General features: G+C 35.6%; 1 protein-coding gene across 1 annotated transcript in view; it reads right to left on the bottom strand.

Annotated features, from left to right (window-relative positions):
• The window catches only part of Lrp1b (low density lipoprotein receptor-related protein 1B), a 1,500,426-nt gene that overhangs the window by 57,261 nt on the left and 1,423,131 nt on the right, over positions 1-20,034 (bottom strand). The window contains exon 83 of the mRNA XM_013030060.1: positions 6,606-6,767. Coding sequence (XP_012885514.1) covers positions 6,606-6,767 — 162 coding nt within the window. The remainder of the gene's footprint in view (positions 1-6,605; positions 6,768-20,034) is intronic.

Below are 20,034 nucleotides of genomic sequence, written 5' to 3'. Positions count from 1 at the left end.
AATATAATCAGAACTTCTGTCCCCATAGCAAGCATAGGCTAAATTTCTCTATTAAATCATTGAGTATTCATTAAGTAAAGATTAATAAATTCATTGATGACAAACAAATATACAGCTATCTACTATATGAACAGTAGTTACTATATTAACTTTGTCCATGTCCTACAGTACTTAAACTCTGGCACAGCCACTAAGGCTCACATGGTTGACAAAACAAGATCAACAAAACTTTATACTTAGCTCTATATTTATCTCAGTGCTGGTGGCTCAGGCTTTATGCTGAGCTACTCAGGAGGCTAAGATCTGAAGATATAGATTCAAAGCAAGCCCAGGAAGAAATGTCCATTAGACTTATCTCCAAATAACTACCAGAAAACAAGATGTGGCACTGTGTCAAAGTGACAGAGCACCAGCCTTGAGCAGAAGAGTTCATGGACAGTGTTCAGGCCCCAAATTTAAGCCCCACAAATGTTAACACACACAAAGGCTAACAAAAAGGCAGGTGTTTTATGAGCACAGACACTGACTTGCTGATTAATGAACAAAGATGTTTTAGAGGTTCCTCAAAAGACTAAACATAAAGCTCCTGAATGATCAGCAATACCACTCCTGGGCATTTACCCAAGTGATCACTAATAAGCCCAAACTAAAGCTACCAGCCCAACTATGCTCATGGTAGCATTATTTATGATAGCTAAGACAGGGAACCAATCCAGATGCCCTTCAGTAGATGAATGGATCAAGAAAATGTGGTATGTATACATAATGTAATTCTATGCTTCCATCAGAAAGAAGGGCATGGCCACATTTATAAGGAAATGAAAAGAGTTGGAAAAAACATCATATTAAGTGAAGTAAGCCAGACCCAAAGAAACATATGCTGTATGGTTTCCCTCATTTGCAATAATTAGTGTATGTCTAAGATAGTCTGAGCAGAGGATCACAATAGCTCACTAGTTATGTACATATGACCATATGAACTCCAAGATATGGAAACAAGAGGTGGTTTTCTTCTTTTTGGAGGGGGGTCCAGTCGTGGGCCTGAACTCTGGGCCTGGGTGCTGTCCCTCAGCTCTTCAGCTCAAGGCTAGTGCTCTACCACTTGAGCCACAGTGCCACTTCTGGCTTTTTTTCTTCTGAGGAATTGAACCCAGGGCCTTATGCATGCACAGCACACGCTCTACCACTAAGCCACCTTCCCAGCCCAAGGTAGTTTTCTTTTGTTTCTTTGTTTTCCTTGTTTTTAATGTACTCTTTGAAATTATTTCTTTTTTTCTTTTTTACCCCTTTGGTTTATCTACTGTTGTCACTGTTTATTATTTTGGTACCCAGTGTCTTGTATATATGTTTATCTGATTTGGGGAACAGAAGGAGAACAACAAAATAGTGAGACAAAGGACCTTGCAACAGCAATAGTCAAAAGACACTATGTTGGAAATGAACTTAATGACTTGGGTAGGGGAGAGGAATCAGGGGAGAAGGAAAATTGGAGAAAGAAAGGGAGTGGATAACAACAAGAAATGTAATTAACCTTACCTATGTAACTTTAACCACTTTGCCATCACCCTTACAAAAAAAAAATTTAGAAGAAGATATATTGTGAAAAATAACCTATCAGACATCTAATATAATAGTCACTTACCCATAGCACATAACTGTTTATGTTTGTTATGTAATATTGGGGATTGAAATCAAGGCTTTCCACTGAGTGGGTAAGCAGTCTACCATAGCCTACAACTATTTATTGTTAGTTAACATGCTATGAGTCTGATACCAATTATAACCATATTATATCATTGGCTTATTTTCAGGTACTCCTAAGTGTATAAACAAGAATTGCTGCATAATGTCTGTACTTATTATTTTTAATAAGTTGAGTTCTAATTAAAATTGTAATAGTTCCCCAAGCAGATTACTAGAGGCCTTGCAAAGTATCAATGAGAGGACAAACAGGTGGTCATTTATTCAATTTGACTACTTCAAACTAAGATACAGATTTAGTTGTTCCTAATGGGACCTTTTGCCTTAATGTTAATACCATTTAATTACAATACTGTTATGGTTGACCTCACAATTAACATCTAGATTTAAATGCAGAATACCAAGCTTGTTGTTGTTGTTTTTTATTTCTCCTAGAAATCCTTGCTTCAGAAAAGTGTGAAATGTATCCACATTTATTTATCTTTATTAACTTACTTAAAAAAAATTTTTAATGAGTGCCAGTGACTCATGCCTGTAATGCTAGCTACTAGTTGGCTGAGATCTAAGTATTGAAGTTCAAAGCCAACCAAAGCAGTAAAGTCCAGGAGACTTTCTTTAAATCTCCAATTAGCCAGCAAAAAGCTAGAAGTGGAGCTGTGGCTGAAGTGAAACACTAACATGAAGAAGAGAGAGTTCCCTGGCTCTAAATTCAAACCCCAATACCTTGCACCCACCCTCCAAAAAAAGACTAACTTATTTTGGATATTATTTATCTCTGTATCTTTTCTCTGAGTTGCTGCTGTTAAAATCAAGATGCATTTCAGACTTCTGGATTTTATATTGCTATTAGAGTTGTAAAGTATTTTTACTCAGCACAACTCAGAACTGATGATTTAAATCCCACTAATGGACTTTTAATTAGGCATAGTAATGAACCGTCTTGTCATTATTTTATTTTTAGAGGAAAGACTTCCTATATGCTGGATAGAATTCTGACATAACACCAGGTCCCCTGAACCTTACTGACTCACATCTAATAGATCCTAAATGTATTATGTTGTTGTCAGCTGCTGGATTTGTCATTTTAATGACGTGGGCCTTGGGTTTAGCAAGATGTCAGGAAACAGCATCACCATGCTACAGAAATATTTGTTGACATCTTGCTCAACAACACCTGGGGTGCAATTCTGACTATAATATCACTACTTTGGGACATTGAGCAAGTTATTTAACCTCTGTCTAAGGATTAATTGGTTAATTTTAATAAGTGCTTTGCAGTAAAAGGTGGGAAGTGCTCTGACTGCTAATAGTGATAATAAAATTGTAATGTAGCCTTTTATAAAGCATCAGTCTACTGTATACTATGATTCTATTATGTTTTCAATTAAAATATGAGCCAAATAAATTCACCCTTCACAAAAATATAAATTTCTATAATAAATACAAAATTCTACAATAGATTTTTACAAAAATAGTTCAATATAAAACAATCAGAAGGGGAAATATCCACCATGTTGGATAATAATGTGCCAATTGGGAACAAAGAGAGTAAAGACATACATACTTGCATGAAGTTAGCCACACATACATACCGGATGATAAATTTTGTACGCTAACTTGGTTTGTTTTCATTAACTTTTCTTCGGTACTCTTCATTATCTGTGTGGCTGCTTATTTATTTATTGACAAGTGTCATTGATAGATAAAGTTTCAAAGAGGCTCCATAATAGAGGAAAATGCAGTGAACAAAAATGCAAAGTAACATTATTCGGAGTCAGAAGAAAGAAAATGAAGTCGTTATAGGAAAATTTAGAGGAAAGAAATGTTAATTCTAATAGAGAGTACATGAATAATTTTGGAAAGAAATGCCTGCATGTGTATAGTCTCAATGCCAGAGAGGATGGCATCACCTCTATTGATATAGTTATGCATGTTGTCTTTCTAGAATTAAGGACAGGTTACAAATTTAGAATGGACCAGAATGAGAATCTATGCTTGGTGTTGTTTATTCCTATCCAAGTCTTTAGCACTTGTAAAACTGATAGAGTTGTAAAGCAACAAGAAATCATGAGTCCTTATACAATGACTACTTTTGCAGTCAATGTACACTGTGTAAAAAATGAACAATGTTACTTGTAGATAGGGATGGGGGGATAGGGAAAATGGAGAACAGCGGACGTGGTGGCATTGTCCAGGAATCACTGTACTCATAACCTGACTTTTGGGATCATAATCCCTTTGTACAGTTAGTTAATATTCAGAAACAAAAGCACAAGCTGGGCACCGATGGCTCACATCTGTAATCCTAACATCTCAGGAGGCTGAGATCTGAAGATTGAGATTCAAAGTGTGCCCGGGCAGGAAAATCCATGAGACTTTTTTTATTTTTTTGGTTGTGGGCCTTGAATGCTGGGCCTGGGCGCTGTCCCTCAGCTCTTCAGCTCAAGGCTAGGGCACTACCACTTGAGATACAGCACCACTTCCGCTTTTCTAGTGGTTTATTGGAGATAAGAATCCCATGGACTTCCTGCCCGGGCTGGCTTTGAACCGCAATCCTAGGATTGTAACCTCCTGAGTAGCTAGCCACCAGCACCCTGCTTGCATGAGACTTTTTAAAATATGTTTTTATTGTAAAGATATTGTACAGCGAGGTTACAGTTACATGAGCAAAGTAATGAGTACACTTCCTATCAAACATTGTTGCCTCCTCCTTTGGTTTCCCCGACCATCCTTTCCCTTCTACCTCCACAACTATCACCTCCCTTCCCCCCTAAATTGTAAAGTTCGTTTTCAGCATGCCTTCTTGTACATCTCATTATTAACAATAGGTCAACCTATATCCTTATTTAAGCATTTTGTTTTTTCCTTTCCCCTCCCCAAATTAGAGAAATGTATATACAAGATGCAGGGAACTGACTATCAAATACAGTGTAAACAGGGGTTATACTGTGGGGGAGGAACATACAAAGAAACAAAAAAAAATCACATGGTAAATTATAAATATGTTAGAAACAATTGCAAGCAAGCAAGAAAAAACAAAACTTGTGTCCCAATCTTGGGATTCATTTTGCTTAACATCATCTTATCTGGTCATACCGTACATAGTTTTTGGCCTTTTCTACTTTCCCAGACATATACTAGTTATTGCAAATAAGGGAAACAAGTTAACCACTGGAAAACCAGAAATGGTTCTGTGGTTCAAGAGCTCTTGTCTTGAGCTGAAGAGCGCAGAGACAGCTCCTAGGCCCAGAATTTAAGCCCCACAACCAACTAAAAAAAGAGGGAGAGAGAGAGAGAGAAAGAAACAAAGATGTCATAAATAAAAAATAGAGAAAGAATAAAGTTGAATGCATGGCTCAAGCAGTAGATCAACAGCATCAGAGCATCACAGCAACTAGAGCAAGTGGGAAGCCCAGAGTTCAAACCCCAATGACCCTCCTCCCCACACACACCTAATAAAACAAAAGTTAGTCTTTAGGCTATGCCAGGCACTCACAAATGCAATCCTTGTTATTCATGGAGCTAAGACCCAAAAGATCACAGTTGAAAGCAAGCCAAGGTTGAGGCGTGAAAGAAACCTTCAAAAAAATGCGAGCCTAGGGGAGTGGTTCCAATGATAAAAGAATAGTTCAACAGGCAACATGAAGTCAGGAAAATCCTGACTTCAAATTCTGGTACCAATTTTTTTTTAAAAGTAAATTAGTGGTAGTTGTGTGTTGTGGTATGAGTGCGGGTGATACGATAGAAGTAGTCTGATATGATTATGGACACCTGTGTAACTAGAACATATGTTTTTAAAAGATTGACATTTTTAAAGAAGAAATCTGGACCACTGATAGAAAAACAGTTATTGAGCTGGGGGTATTGGCATTTATAGATACCAAGAAGAGCCTGGCCCCACACAAGAAGAATAAACTTTCAGAAACAAAAAAGAAATTGAAAATTAAATTCTTTTACAACTTTGGTAGATGTAGCCACATGCAATATCAGGGACAAGGCATTTTGATTTCTTCAGATACTCCAGTGAATGCAGGTTAATTTTTTTCTATTGCATATGCTTCATAGAATCCTCAGAAACTGAGGTTAGGCTCTTTGAGGTCTTCAAAAGTTCACAAATCATCTGTAGATAAAATACTAAGTATTGTGTTTTAAGGTTATGTGTCCTGAAGTTGGATTCACTAGGTTGAAATATTGGCTTCATAACTGTTGTCTGACTGATATTCAAAGGCTCTCTCTCCTTGTTATTGTTTTCAGTAAATAAGAAAGAATAAAACTAATACCTAGAATGCTCATAAGATTAAATGAATTCATATAACTAATGAAAGAAAATGAATTATGAGCAGAGTCTCTAAATACAGAGTTCAACAAATATATGCAAAATGGAAAGTCATTTTTATTAAAAATAAAATATTTGATAGTGATGGCTGTTTTATTACATTTTGATGGTAAATTGGGGAGTTCTTGTAATTTGAGGACAAGGAGAATGGAAGTGGCAAACCTTCAGAGAATACCTGCAGCTCTATTTTGGGAATTCAAGTGAGACCAGCAGAAACAATTATGTTTCCCTTTAGTTGCACTACCATTGATTCCAGAGGTAGAGTTGTGACTACAGTATCCATGGATGAATTCTTCCAGGACAGTACAACAGAGAAGAAGAAGAAGCAAGAGAATTGAACATGTATAAAAGGAATGGGCCATGGAGTCTAATCTGGAAATGGGTAAGAAGGATAAAAACTCATGAAGAAAGGGATAAAAAACAATTTAAGTAGGTACTTAAGCTTGAGGGAATGAAATGGAATAGTAGGGAATGGCTGAAACCAAGAGAGCAGAGTTACAAGAAGGCTTTTCAGCGTGAACATTACACCACGCTGCCAACTCCTCCTTTGTGAGTGTCATGCACTTACAGTACTGACATCTGTCTCCAGTGTAATCAGCCGGGCAGTTGCAGTGGGGCTGATTCCCAATGGTCACAACACAGGTTCCTCCATGTTGACAAAAATCTTCACAGACTGTCTTCCCACAATTTGGTCCAGTAAATCCCAGTGCACAGATACAGGCGGGTCTTCCTGTGGGAAAAATAAAGAGTAATGAAAAATAGATCGTTAAATTTAGATGGCATAGGTTTGTGGAATTGTCACTGGATAAGAGCCAAAAGATGAGATTTCTGGTCAATGTAAGTGGATAACTTGTTCTGAAACTTGTTCTGCAACTACAAAATCTTTGGTCTCAGGTTTTCTCTTTATCAAGGAAACCTAGATTTAAAAAAAGTATCCGAAGTTTGTATTTTGGATTTAATTTCTACATATGAGAGAAAATATGTGTCCTTTGTCTCTCTGATTTACTTCACCTGATATACTTCACTTTAGGTCGATTCATTTCCTGCAAATAACATAATTAAACACAGGGTTATAGCATATACTCACAAATTAATTAAAGGATGGTATACCTATAAGAGAAGACCAATGTTGTTAATCCTTTGAAAAATAAAATGAATACCAGGAAGCTGAAACATGTTCTGAGGAGGGGGGGGAGGGGTAATGAGAATAAGGTGGGCACAGGAATGACAGGAGGAAAGGTGAGCAAGTACAATGATTATATTCAATTTATATTATGTGAAAATTGAACCCTGCAACTTGAGAGTAGGATTGGGAGGGGAATAGAGGAGAACAATGGAAGAGGTTTAACTAGATCAAATATACTAAGATCTTGAAAAGAATTATACTTGCATAATATATCCTTATATGTTTATTCTTATGCACTTGTTATTCTTTGTACTACTCTTACTCCATTTCCATGTCCAATCACTTTTCTTCTACTTATATGCAACAAAACAGATTGTATTTTATTAGAATATAAAATATAATCTTAGTTCCCAATGCATAGTCCTAATCTCCCAACCACTGCCAAGTCAACACAAAGTCTCATTTTACAATTGAGAAACTATTTTAAGAAGTTTGAAATAGATATAGGTTATAAAAGAATTACATTGTTAATATTAGATAATTCACTTTATTTAAATATACATATTCTATTCAGCACATTGTACTTATAGAGTATTAATTTTCTAATATTACTATATTTACCTATAAGAAATACCATGCATATTTTTTTATTCTCTTATGAATCAGAAGTTCCTATTAAATTCAGAAGTTGTATGTAAATTGTACTAGGCAGAAAATATATGGGTCATACTCCAAATTATTCTTTATTTGTTTTGTCTGAGCTAACAGCAGAATGAAAGCAAGCAGTTTTTAGGTATTTTGAACCTAGCCCTGTAAATATTTGTAATGGGAATAATTCTCTAATTCCTAGTTTATCAATGAATGGTGATAATGTAATGTGGAAGAACTAGTTCTAAAAAATGAGAATGAGAATTTATAACATTGTAGGAAAGAACAAAAAAGAAGAAGAAGAAGAAGAAGAAGAAGGAGGAGGAGGAGGAGGAGGAGGAGGAGGAGGAGGAGGAGGAACAGCAGCAGCAGGAGGAGGAGTTCTGTCATATACAAGCCTCTTCTAAACAGAACTCAGTATTACTTGTTGACTAGCATTAGAAAGCAGCCATTCATCTTGTCTACCATTGTTAATATGGAAGCATTGTTAAAAATGTAGGAGAAATGGATGTGTGCAAGAATAAGATTTAAAGCATGAAAATGGTATAATTTTCATCTGCTGCACAGATTCTATACTGAAGCACATGCCTATGTTTTCTGAAAAGCATTCCAAAGTGAAGTAAACAATTCCAAATTTAAAAAGGAACATAACTTACCTATCCTAAAGAATAAACAAATTGAAGCTATACAATAAATAATGTTACTTTGAAAGGATTCCACAAAGTCAAAAATACTTTAAAACCATAAATAAACTAAGTAATGTATATTATTGTAGTGAATAGCATTGTTACAATTTATAACTTATAAATTATATTCAATTCATTCGGTGTGAGATAAATATCTTTTCTTAGCCTGAAGGAGCAGGTAAATTCTATGTACCTAACTAGTTTAGTATGTTCAGTATTTCTGCTGCAAAATAATTTCTTATTGATTTTAGTTATTTTTTTTCAGTTTTGCAGTCACTGACATTGAACCAAAGTATCTTCTGTTGCTCATTAGTGGTGAAAAATAAAGATACAAACAGGAGAACAAACATCAGTATTAAGCAAAGAAGTTGATAATTTTAAAACATGGTTACTAATGGAAATTAGAGCTCAGAACAAAAGTTTTAATTCCATTTCTGCAATAAGAGCCTATGAATGACTTACTAGGGAAATAGAGCATATATCAGTGGCACTCATTAGGCAAAGACAAATATGAAATAAATAGTGTGTGGAGAATAGATGATAGCAAAGTGTTTTAGAACAATCGGAACTAAGAAGTAGGATGTGAAAACTGTAGATACATAGCTTTCTCTCCTACGTTTCCAGTTTCTTTTAATAATGACGAGTGAACAAAAGGAAATGAAAGAAATTTTGAAAGAGATAAACAGTATCTGAGGAAGCACTTGGAAATTCTTCCACCTCAGTAACTTGGGATGTGACTCTGTGCTTTCATCTATTCTACAGCTGTTTCAAAATGAGGACAGAGTGACCAGGTTCTTCCCCAGCTAGCAGATGTCCCACATCATTTAGAGTCCAGCTGAATTATTTTCAAAAGCTTCCTTTTTTCTTCCTTTGAAGTAAAGATTTCTTTTGGATGAGTGAAAAATTTCATATTCAGAGAACAATTATCCAGCCGAAACTCTGTGGTGATACAACAGATCTTTTGTTTGCTGATGGGAAATAAACCATCTGTTGCAGAATTGTATAACAGGTTCTTTCTAATATTTTCAAGAATCTCTGTGGGTGCACCCTAACAAGTTGCACTGGACTCATTTATAAAGAGTTTTGAGGGAGTAGAATTTGATTGTGATATTTGAAAAGGAAACAACAGTGTTTGAGTATAGATTCACAGTAGTCAGAGAGCTAGGGAGTTGATAACCTCCATGGAGAAAACAATCTAAAAGTATCCATATACTGACCAGAGGATGGAGGGGGAGGAACTGTTTCTGAGCTATAAATCAGTCTAGTTTCTATAGCATCCTCAGTACAGACTGTAAGAGTTTGTGTGCATTTTCAGACTGCCTGGATATTCATAGTCTTTTGCTACCAATTAATCTCTCTTCTTTGCTTATATATTCCTGTATAAATTGGAGATAATAATAATACCTAGTTCATGATAATGTTCAGAATTACTCATCACTAATGAGATTGCATTTCCAGCTCTATCATGCTGAAAGAGAGTATATAATTATATTTAGCTCAGATTATTCCTATTCTTATTGACTGACATTCACTATTTAGTTTTATTCACACAAGTACAATAAGACTTTATGCAAATCATTCCAAATTTTTACTAATTGCACACTTTCCCTCCATTATTAAAGGAAAAATTCAATGTATTTTTTATTCAGGATCTGATGCTTAAATTCAGGGCCACACTTTTTGTTTGGCTTTATTACCTAAATCTTGTGCCCTACCGCTTGACCTACACCTTCACTGCTGGCTTTTTGATGTTTAAGTGAAGATAACCATATCATAGTCTTTTCTGCCCAGTCTGACTTTGAGCCAGAATTCTCAGACCTGAGCTTCCTAAGTCACTAGGTTATAGGCTCTGTCATCAAATTTCACCTCAATTTTTTTTCATGTGAGTGACAGAACAAAGTTACAATTCTCATCAACTTGACTCTGACCTCAACATTTTCAAACTGTGAGGACTAGGCCCTCCATACTTCTTTATTTTCTAGACATTCTTGAATATTTTTTAAAAAGTAATAATGTACAATAAAAGCAAAAGAATCAATATGTGCCAGTGCATCTGCATAAGTATGAGGCTTGGTAGATACTTTTATTTTGTCAAAAGAAACGTATTGCTTCCAATTTCTACAAAAGATTTATAAAGTAAAATATTCAAACATAAAAGAACATTCCAATCCTTCACTGGGGTTATAGCTGGTATTCTTTTTTTTTTGCTTTACAAAATATAATATCTTAATGTATTTTATTGATGTGTGTTTTAAGGAAAGAGGCTAAATTTATGGATATGAACATTTTGCTTGTACAAATGGATTCTGGTGTGAAGGAAAGTTTGGGGCTGGGGGCTGGGAAGGTGGCTCAGTGGTAGAGCACTTGCCTTGCATGACTGAGGCACTGGGTTCAATTCCTCAGCACCACATAAGTAAAATGAAAAAAGCCGGAAGTGGCACTGTGGCTCAAGTGGTAGAGTGCTAGCCTTGAGCTGAAGAGCTGAGGGACAGTGCCCAGTCTCAGAGTTCAGGCCCCATGACCGAAACCCCCCCCCCACAAAAAAAAGAAAGAAAGTTTGGGGATGGTGGAGGAGAAGCTGGGGATTAACCAAGCTCTTGCTTAGAAACCAGTTTTAGTGTTCCAGTGAAAAGTCCAAGGCTAGAGAGTCACACATGCCATCATAGTACAGAGAGTTTGGCCTGAGAGGGAAAATTCAGGGAGCTTGGTTAAGGAGACAGATTCTTGCACTTGCTGGTGTCTGCAGCAGCGGAGGTGGCTGCTGCTGCCATGGCCACCATACCAACACACAGAGCCTGGGACAGAGGTGCCAGAGACAGTGTGAGAACAAATTCTACTTACCACCAACAAGAACTGGCAAGGAGAGGAAATCTTCATCCTGCTGGCCACAGCCAGTCACAGAACTTGGATGGCTCAGAAACAAAGGAAAAGGTGGGAGTACTCCACAAGACATCCTCACTCCTCAACAGTAGCAGCATTGAGAAAAGTAGCCCTTCCCCCACCACCAGAGAAGAACTCCATCTTTGATACTAACAAAGACTGGGCCAGAGCAGGTAGCATGTAACTCAGGCCTTGGAAGAAGACAAGAGCCATTCAACAGGTCAAAGGGAACTGACCTGTGGGGCTCAGCTCCACCTCTTGGGAAAGTTGCTCTTCTCACTCAATGCAAGTGACACCCTTGGCCAGGTGACTTCTTCACTGGGTAAACAGAGCCAGGGGCTACCCCACCCCTCTGTGGCAAAGGCAGCAGCCCCAGCTGCAGAGGGTCAAAGAAAAACAATGGGAAACTCAGTACATGCAAATCTTGAGAATGGCTCCAGGCTACACTGTGTGTCTCAGGAGCTAGCTATAAATCAACAAAGAGTTGGTTTTTCAAAAAAAAATAACAAAATTGACAGACCCTTAGCAAATCCTATAAGAAAAAGACAAGAACACACCCAAATCAACTCAGAGATGAGAATGGTAACATCACCACAGAAATAACCAAGATTCAGAACAATATAAGGGCATACTTCTCAAAACTTTATGCTAATAAGCTTGAGAATCTGGAAGAAATAGACACATTTCTAGCAAATATTGACATGTCCACACTAAACAAAGATGATTTAAACCAACTTAACGGACTCTTATCAAGCATCAAAATAGAAATAGTAATAAGAGACCTCCCACCTAAGAAAAGCCCAGGACAGGATGGATTTACAGCGAAATTCTACAAGGCCTTCAAAGAAGAACTCACACCAATACTCCTCGAATCCTTCAATGAAATTGAAAGTTTACTAATAAATTCTTTCAATGAAGCCATCATAACCCTCATCCCCAAACCATGCAGGGACCCATGAAAGAAAGAGAACTATAGACCCATTTCTTTGATGAACATCGATGCAAAACTTCTCAAAAAATTTTTGGCCAATCGACTTAAAAAATTCTTCAAAAACATCATACACTATGACCAAACAGTATTCATTTTAGCGATTCAAAGCTGGATTAATATATGAAAATCAATTCATATAATTCATCATATCAACAAGAAGAAGGATATGAACCACATAATAATCTCAGTAGATGTCAAGATCCAACACTCTTTATGATGAAAGCACTGGGAAAACAAAACAAAACAAAACAAAACTAGGAATCCATGGAACATTCCTCAATATAATAAAGGCTGCATATAACAAACCTACAGCCAACACTATATTTAATGGCAAAAAGCTAAAGCTATTTCTCTTAATTCAAGAATGAGATGAGGATGTTCACTCTTCAGTTTAGTATTAGAATGACTAGCTAGAGCAATAAGAGAAGATGAAAACATAAAGGGGGTCCAAATAAGGAAAGATAAAGTAAAACTTTCCCTCTTTGCAGATGACATGATCTTATATTTAAAGAAACCATGAACTCCACTCCCAAGTTACTCGATGTGATACAAAACTTTGGCAAAGTAGCAGCATATAAAATTAGCCTCCAAAAATCAATGGTTTTTCTGAATGCCAATAACAAGAAGAGCACGGCTGAAATAAGAAAAGCAATTCCTTTTGTAATAGCCCACACACACACACAAAATATAATATCTAGGAATTACCTAAAGAATCAAAGGACCTCTTTGATAAAAACTTTAAAAATTTGAAAAAGGAAATTAAAGCAGATCTAGGGAAGTGGAAAAACCTCCCATGTTCCTCGATTGGGAGGATTAGCAGTATGAATATGGCTATCTACAATTCAATGCAATACCTATTAATATCCCAACCTCATTATTTAATGAAATAGAAGAAGCAATCCAAAAATTCATATGGAACTATAAAATATCCCAAATAGCAAAAACAATCCTTAGCAGAAAGAACAATGCTGGGGGGATATCAATATCAAATTTCAAACTCTACTACAAAGCCATAGTAATCAAAACAGGTTGTTACTGGCACAAGAACAGACCTCAGGACCAATGGAATAAAATCAAAGACCCAGAAATAAACCTACAAACCTATAGCCACCTAATCTTCAATAAGGGAGATTTTAAAAATAGAATGGAAGAAAGACAGCCTCTTCAGTAAATGGTGTTGGAAAACTTGGTTAAACACCGGTAGAAAACTAAAGCTAGCTCCTTATATATCACCCTGCAACAGAATCAACTCCAAATGGATCAAAGACCTTGGAGTCAAAGCAGATTCATTACAGGAAGGAATAGGAGAAACTCTAGGGCTCAGTGGCACAGACAGAAATTTTCTTAATGAAGACCCAGAAACACAACAAATGAAAGAAAGTTTGGATAAATGGGACAAACGGGGTTGCATCAAACAGCAGATCTTCTTTCTGCATGGCAAAGGACGCTATCAAGATCAATAGGAAGCCCACGGATTGGGAGAAGATCTTCATTAGCCATACAACAGACAAGGGCTTCATATCTAAAATATACTTAGAACTCAAAAAATTAAATCCCCCAACAACAAATCCTCAAAGAAAAAACTGCCTGATTAATAATGGATCTAGAGAGGGAGAGACTTCTCTGAAGAGGAAATAAGAATGCAATAGACACAATTTTCTAGCCAAAAAAGAAATGCAAATCAAAACAACATTGAGATTCAACTTCACTCCAGTTAGAATGGCTATAATCAAGAACGAAAGTAACAATGGATGCTGGAGGAGAGGGGGCTAAAAGGGAACCCTACTGCATTTTTGATGGGAATGTAAACTTGTTCAACCACTTTGGAAAGCAGTATGGAGGCTCCTCAAAAGAGTACACATAGAACTCCCTTATGACCCAGCAATCCCACTTCTGAGCATTTATCCAAAGATTCATAAACAAGGCTATACTAAAGCTACCTGCACAACTATGTTTATCACAGCATTATTCAACACAGGTAAGATATGGAACCAACCCAGATGTCCCTCAGTAGAGAATGGATTAAGGAAATATGGTATATATACACAATGGAATTCTATGCCTCCATCAGAAAGAATGACATTAGACTGTATTTTAGGAAATAGAAAGATTTGGAAAAAAATTATTAAGTGAACTAAGCCAGTCCCAAAGAAAAATAGGTTCCATGGTTTCTCTTATTTTCAATAACTAGTGTATGTCTAGGACAAGCAAAAAAGGTCCAAAGCTATGTACCTATGACCATATAAGATGATGCTAAGTGAAATGAACCCCAAGATAAGGACACAAGAGGGTTTTATCTTTTTTTGCTGTTGTTTTTAATGTAATTACAATGTACTGTTTGATTTTTTTTATTTCTTTTATATGCTCTTCCCCCATGGTATAATCCCTGTTTTCACTGTATTTGATTACAGTGCCCTGCATCTTGTACATACATTGTTCTAGTTTGGGGAGGGAAGGGAAATAACAAAATGCTAAATCAAGGATACAAGTTGATCTATTGTAACAATGAGATGTACAAGACACTACATTGAAAATGAACTTTATAACTTCAGGCATGTGGGGATGGAGGACTTTGGAAGGTGGTGAGAGAAGGGATGATGGGAGAAAAACAAAGGAGGAGGTAACAATGCTGGATAGGAAATGTCCCCATTACCTTACTCATGTAACTGTAACCCCTCTGTACAGTATCATCACAATAAAAAAATTAAAAAGTAAGTTTGGTATATGATGCTCGTTTCCTCTTTACTACTTTCTTCTTTATTAAATCCCCTGATTTTTTTCTTTCAATTTTCTCTTTTCAATTTTCCTCCAAAGTTTCACAATTTACTAAACCTTAGAAATCTATTTTCACTTGACTCTTAAGATACCATAATCTTTGATGTACCTATTTTTTCCCTGACCTTTTCTTTATAATTAACTTTACATTTTCTACTTGTATTGCTTTAAAAATTTGAACTTTGCTGGACCCTAGAAGCTTGTGTATATAATCTTAGCTACTCAAGAAGCTGAGATCTGAGATAAAGTTCCTGAATCAGGCTAGCTCCAGATGTGGAGCTGTGACTTAAATGGTACAGTACTAGCCTTGGGGGGAAAAAGGCTAAAAGACAGTGTTCAGTGCTCATGTTCCAAATTTGAGTATTGACACAAGAAAAGGAAGTGAAGGAAGCTTAGGAGGAGGAGGAAGCAGAGGAAGAGGGGGAAAGCTAGGAAGAGGAGGAGGAGGAGGGGGAGGAGGAGAAAGTGATGTAAACTTTGCTCTGGCGATACAACTAAATTGTTATGATTCTAATAATTATCTCTGAACTCAAGGCTCATCCTATCTCCTAAATTTCAGACCTTCATTTTCATTTATGTGTGTGTTCTCATGTGCACATCTCACAACTCAGTAACTTAATATCTCCTCCTACACTGCAAAAATAAAGCATTCTTCTCATCAAATTCACTGGCACCCATGATTTCACTAGACCATAGGTTCTTCCTTAGTTGTATCTATTCCATATTCAAATTTTACCCTGTATATTAGCTAGCAAGATTGTCAAATACATGTTGTCATAGTTAACTATACAGGTCTATTGTCTGGTAAAATGTCATTGTTGTCTGAGAGTTCTAGAAGAGGTTAACACTGAAATCAGCAGACTGAGTAAACGGGATCCACCCTCACCAGATTTGTGAGTATCTTCCAGTCTATCAAGGGCCCAAAGAGAACAAGAATGTGGAGGAAGTTCAAACTTTTATTTACCTGAGATATGCTTTTTTAAAAAAAATCAACCTACCCTGGCTTTCCTGATTCTCAGCTCTGCAGATAGTATATATTTGGTCTTCTCAAGTTCTATAAACACCAAGCTAATTTCCCTAAAGAACCTTCTCAAATAATATATTAATGTATATATATATATATATATATATATCTTATTATTTCCTTTTTCCAGGATGTTCCTAATGCATATGCACACAATAAATGAAGCTTAATTTAAATTATTAATAGTATTTATGTTCATAGGTGAATACAAACTAGATGTGTATAAAGTTTTTCATAACAAACTGAATAAAATAAATGATTCCAATATACCTGAATCACCAATTATAACTGATGCCAAACAGAGAGAAGAAGTAACTAAAATCTCTATTTATAATCACTAATACATGTTGTTAAGGAATATACACTGTAATGCTTATAAGTAAATATTGTGAACAACCATAGTGTAATTTTAATTTCATTTATATCACAATGACTTATCCCAAAAAAATGTAGTGTCTAAAAATAAGTTGTAAATGAACTTTGTAACTTAACAAGGAGAGGAGTCAGGAACTATAACCCCTCTATACATCACCTTTGCAATAAAAAAATTGATCACCAAAAAAATAAAAGTGAGCTGTACAGAAATTATTTCACAAATAACATTTAAAAATAAATAAGATAATCCACATGTATTAGTTCAAATGAACAAATATATAATTGATATTGAGCAAGATAATCCTTGCAATCATTGATAAGTAACTAAATGAATAACATCTTTAGCCTCTCTTAAGTGACATTGCATATATTGTCTGTAGCTTATCATTGGATAAATGACCTACTAATCTCCTTTCTGGTTAGCTATGTCTGAGAAGGGAGTGTACTGCTGTTGTTTGTAGTAAGAAGCAACATCTTTGGAACAGTATAGGTTATACCTGCAGATGCTAAAATTTATCAGCATCAGACAAACAGAAATTGAGCAATATATCCAAGGAATTTACCAAACTTCCTAGAATTTACTGTGCATCCAAAATAGAACAATCACTACAATAAAGTATTTTTATTATATTTATGTTTAGAATTTACTACTAAAATTTTATGCTTTGTTCAATGTAACAACCAATGTAGGTTTGTTAAGAATTTTAGAATTAATGTTCTTTCTTAATTAATCATGTAGATCGATATTGACACTTGTTTCTTCAAAAATAATGCATCATCATTTAAATTTAATGAATGCATACTATGTTGATTTTTTTGCCTAACAAAATGTAAGACTAGTGGATGTCTGTATTTAAAGAATATATTTAGCCAGGTGCTGGTAGCTCATACCTGTAATCCTAGCTACTGAGGAGGCCGAGATCTGAGGATCACGGTTCAAAGCCAGCCCCAGCAGAAAAGTCCGGGAGACTCTTATCTCCAATTAACCACCAGAAAACCAGAAGTGGTGCTGTGGCTCAAGAAACAATAAATGGAGGGGCAATTGTCAATAGCATCATTCAATTAGTTGCAAAACTGCAACCACTGAAACCATTTGAAACAATTGAAACAATCAAAACCATTCTCTTGACTGCAAAACTCACTCTCCTTATAGAAATCTGTCTTGACTGCAGACAGATAAGAGATTCATCTGATTAAAACAAACAAACAAACAAAAAACCCTTCGGGTGCTTTAAAAAGTGTTAGTCTTTTCAATAAAGATATTTGACCTTCTACTTACCCCCTTCATGTAAAATTGCTTTGGAATGAAAGCCAGTGCCCATTTATAAATAATTTTAGGTAGTTAACTACAGCTGTCGAGATGTCTTAAGTATCACAAAAATTACAGAAAATTTATTTAATAAAGCCTACAAAGAAAAGGAACAATTTCATGCTTTATCTAACTTCTCTTACAGAGACTCCTTAATATATTCTGATGTTTCAAATTATAGGTCACAATCTATTTATACTCCAGGAAAGTTCATTTCCAGCCAGCACTGTGGAAAGAAGACTGGGGTATTTTTGTCTATTCTGTAAGCCAACTCAAGCCTTTCTGACGTTAGCCTGGAGAATCTCTAGACCTCATGAGAAACTTAGGATTGTTCTCTCCATACAGTCCAAACCACTAACATACTCAGAAAGCCAGTAGCAGAATTAGAGTATACTATTTCCATTTTTTCATAGGTTTGTTATAAGGATTCAAGAACCAGCAATAGAGTTAATCAGCCAATATGTATTATCATGATTCTGATGATACCATTCTTAATTAAATTATTTTCTGTGTGATACTGAGGTTTGAACTTGAAGCCTGGTACTTACTAGACAAGCATTCAACTATTTGAGACCTGCTCCAAACCACTTTAGATTTAACTTATCTTTTGGATTACATCTCATTTTTACTGAGGGAGAGTAACGGATCATCATCTTTAGCCTCTCATGCAGCATAGCTGGAATCACAGGTTTTTGTCACTGCATCTGGCCCCCAGTTTTAATAATACTAGTCATTATTTTATTTTAATAATAACTTTTAATTATGTAATAGCAATTAATTATGGGATATTTGGAAAATACAGAAATATTGAGAAAAATCTGTTTCTCATGTAGTCATTTTTAAATGTAACTATATCTGCTTTATATAATATAAAAAAATGACAGGTGGCTCAGTGGTAGAGCACTTGCCTTGCATGCATGAGGCCCTGGGTTTGATTCCTCAGCACCACATAAGCAAAAAGAAAAAAGCCTGAAGTGGCACTGTGGCTCAAGTGGTAGAGCGCTAGCATTGACCTGAAGAGCTGAGGGACAGCGCCCAGGCCCAGCGTTCAGGCCCCACGACCGGACCCCCCCAAAAAAAAGATAGCTATTTTGGAAAGATTATTGTAAATAGCTAAAATAATAAAACATTTTCATTAAATGTCCTTTAACCAGAATTTGTTTAGTTTAGCATTTGCTGAACCGTACATACATAACTATGCTTTTTCCTTTCATAAATACTCTTTTGCCTATCACACTGCTGCCCTTACACAATGTATGTCACAAGGAAAACTAAATCTGAAAATGAGCAGAATAGGAGAAAGGGTGTAGGGAATGTAATGCATTTTATATAAAATCTAAAGCACAATTAACATTGCTTTCTTCCATTTCTATAGTTGACATTGTTTTGTTCTCTAACTCAATTTTATAAAGAAATCTATGTTTACTGAAAGGGGCATACTCTGTATGTCCCTTTCAAAGGGCAGCAGGATAAATGTTATAAATTCATACTCTGGACTCAGTTCTTAACTAGAGTTGAGCTTCCTTTTATTATGTTGTTCATGTGGCAATAATTTGGCAAGATATTCATCAAGAAATCCAGTTGTATAATTTGAGGTTGTGGTTGCTTATTTGTAGACATTTTATATATACATTTTCCCATTAACTTCATAGTATATAACAGGTTTCTTTTTCTCTGTATACTAATTTTGCACAGGAAGTCTTTGTAGTTCCTTTCATCTTTAAACTTCAGTAAGAATTTTATAGTACTAAATAATTTATAATACAGGCTATATTTCCCATATATTATTCATCCTCAGATATGTCATATGTGAAATGTGGGATTTTGAAATTCTTGTTTTGTATTATTTTAAATAACATTGAAGTCTTTAATTTAAAATTTATATCTTTATTAACTTATTATCTCCTTAATAAGTATTTTTAAATGACCCTTTATTGAGACAAAGGACCAATACTTTTGAAAACTTGTTCGCTTTCAATTTTCATAATTGCTGAATACAGGGATTGAGCCTTTAATATTTTCTTCAAATAGAGTTTTGGAAATGCTCCTTCAGTCCATACATTAATGGAATGACCCATTTCTTGTCTTCAACCCCTCCATATGTGCAGAAAATTTGCCTTTTCTTTTGCTTATTATGCCTTTATTTCTGCTTGAATGTCAGTCATATAATCCAATGTCATTTA

The sequence above is a fragment of the Dipodomys ordii genome, unplaced genomic scaffold (assembly GCF_000151885.1).
Source record: "Dipodomys ordii isolate 6190 unplaced genomic scaffold, Dord_2.0 Scaffold126, whole genome shotgun sequence".
NCBI classification, from domain to species: Eukaryota; Metazoa; Chordata; class Mammalia; order Rodentia; family Heteromyidae; genus Dipodomys; species Dipodomys ordii.
Note: the sequence above shows the minus strand (reverse complement) of the source record. Positions and strands in the feature narration are given on the sequence as shown.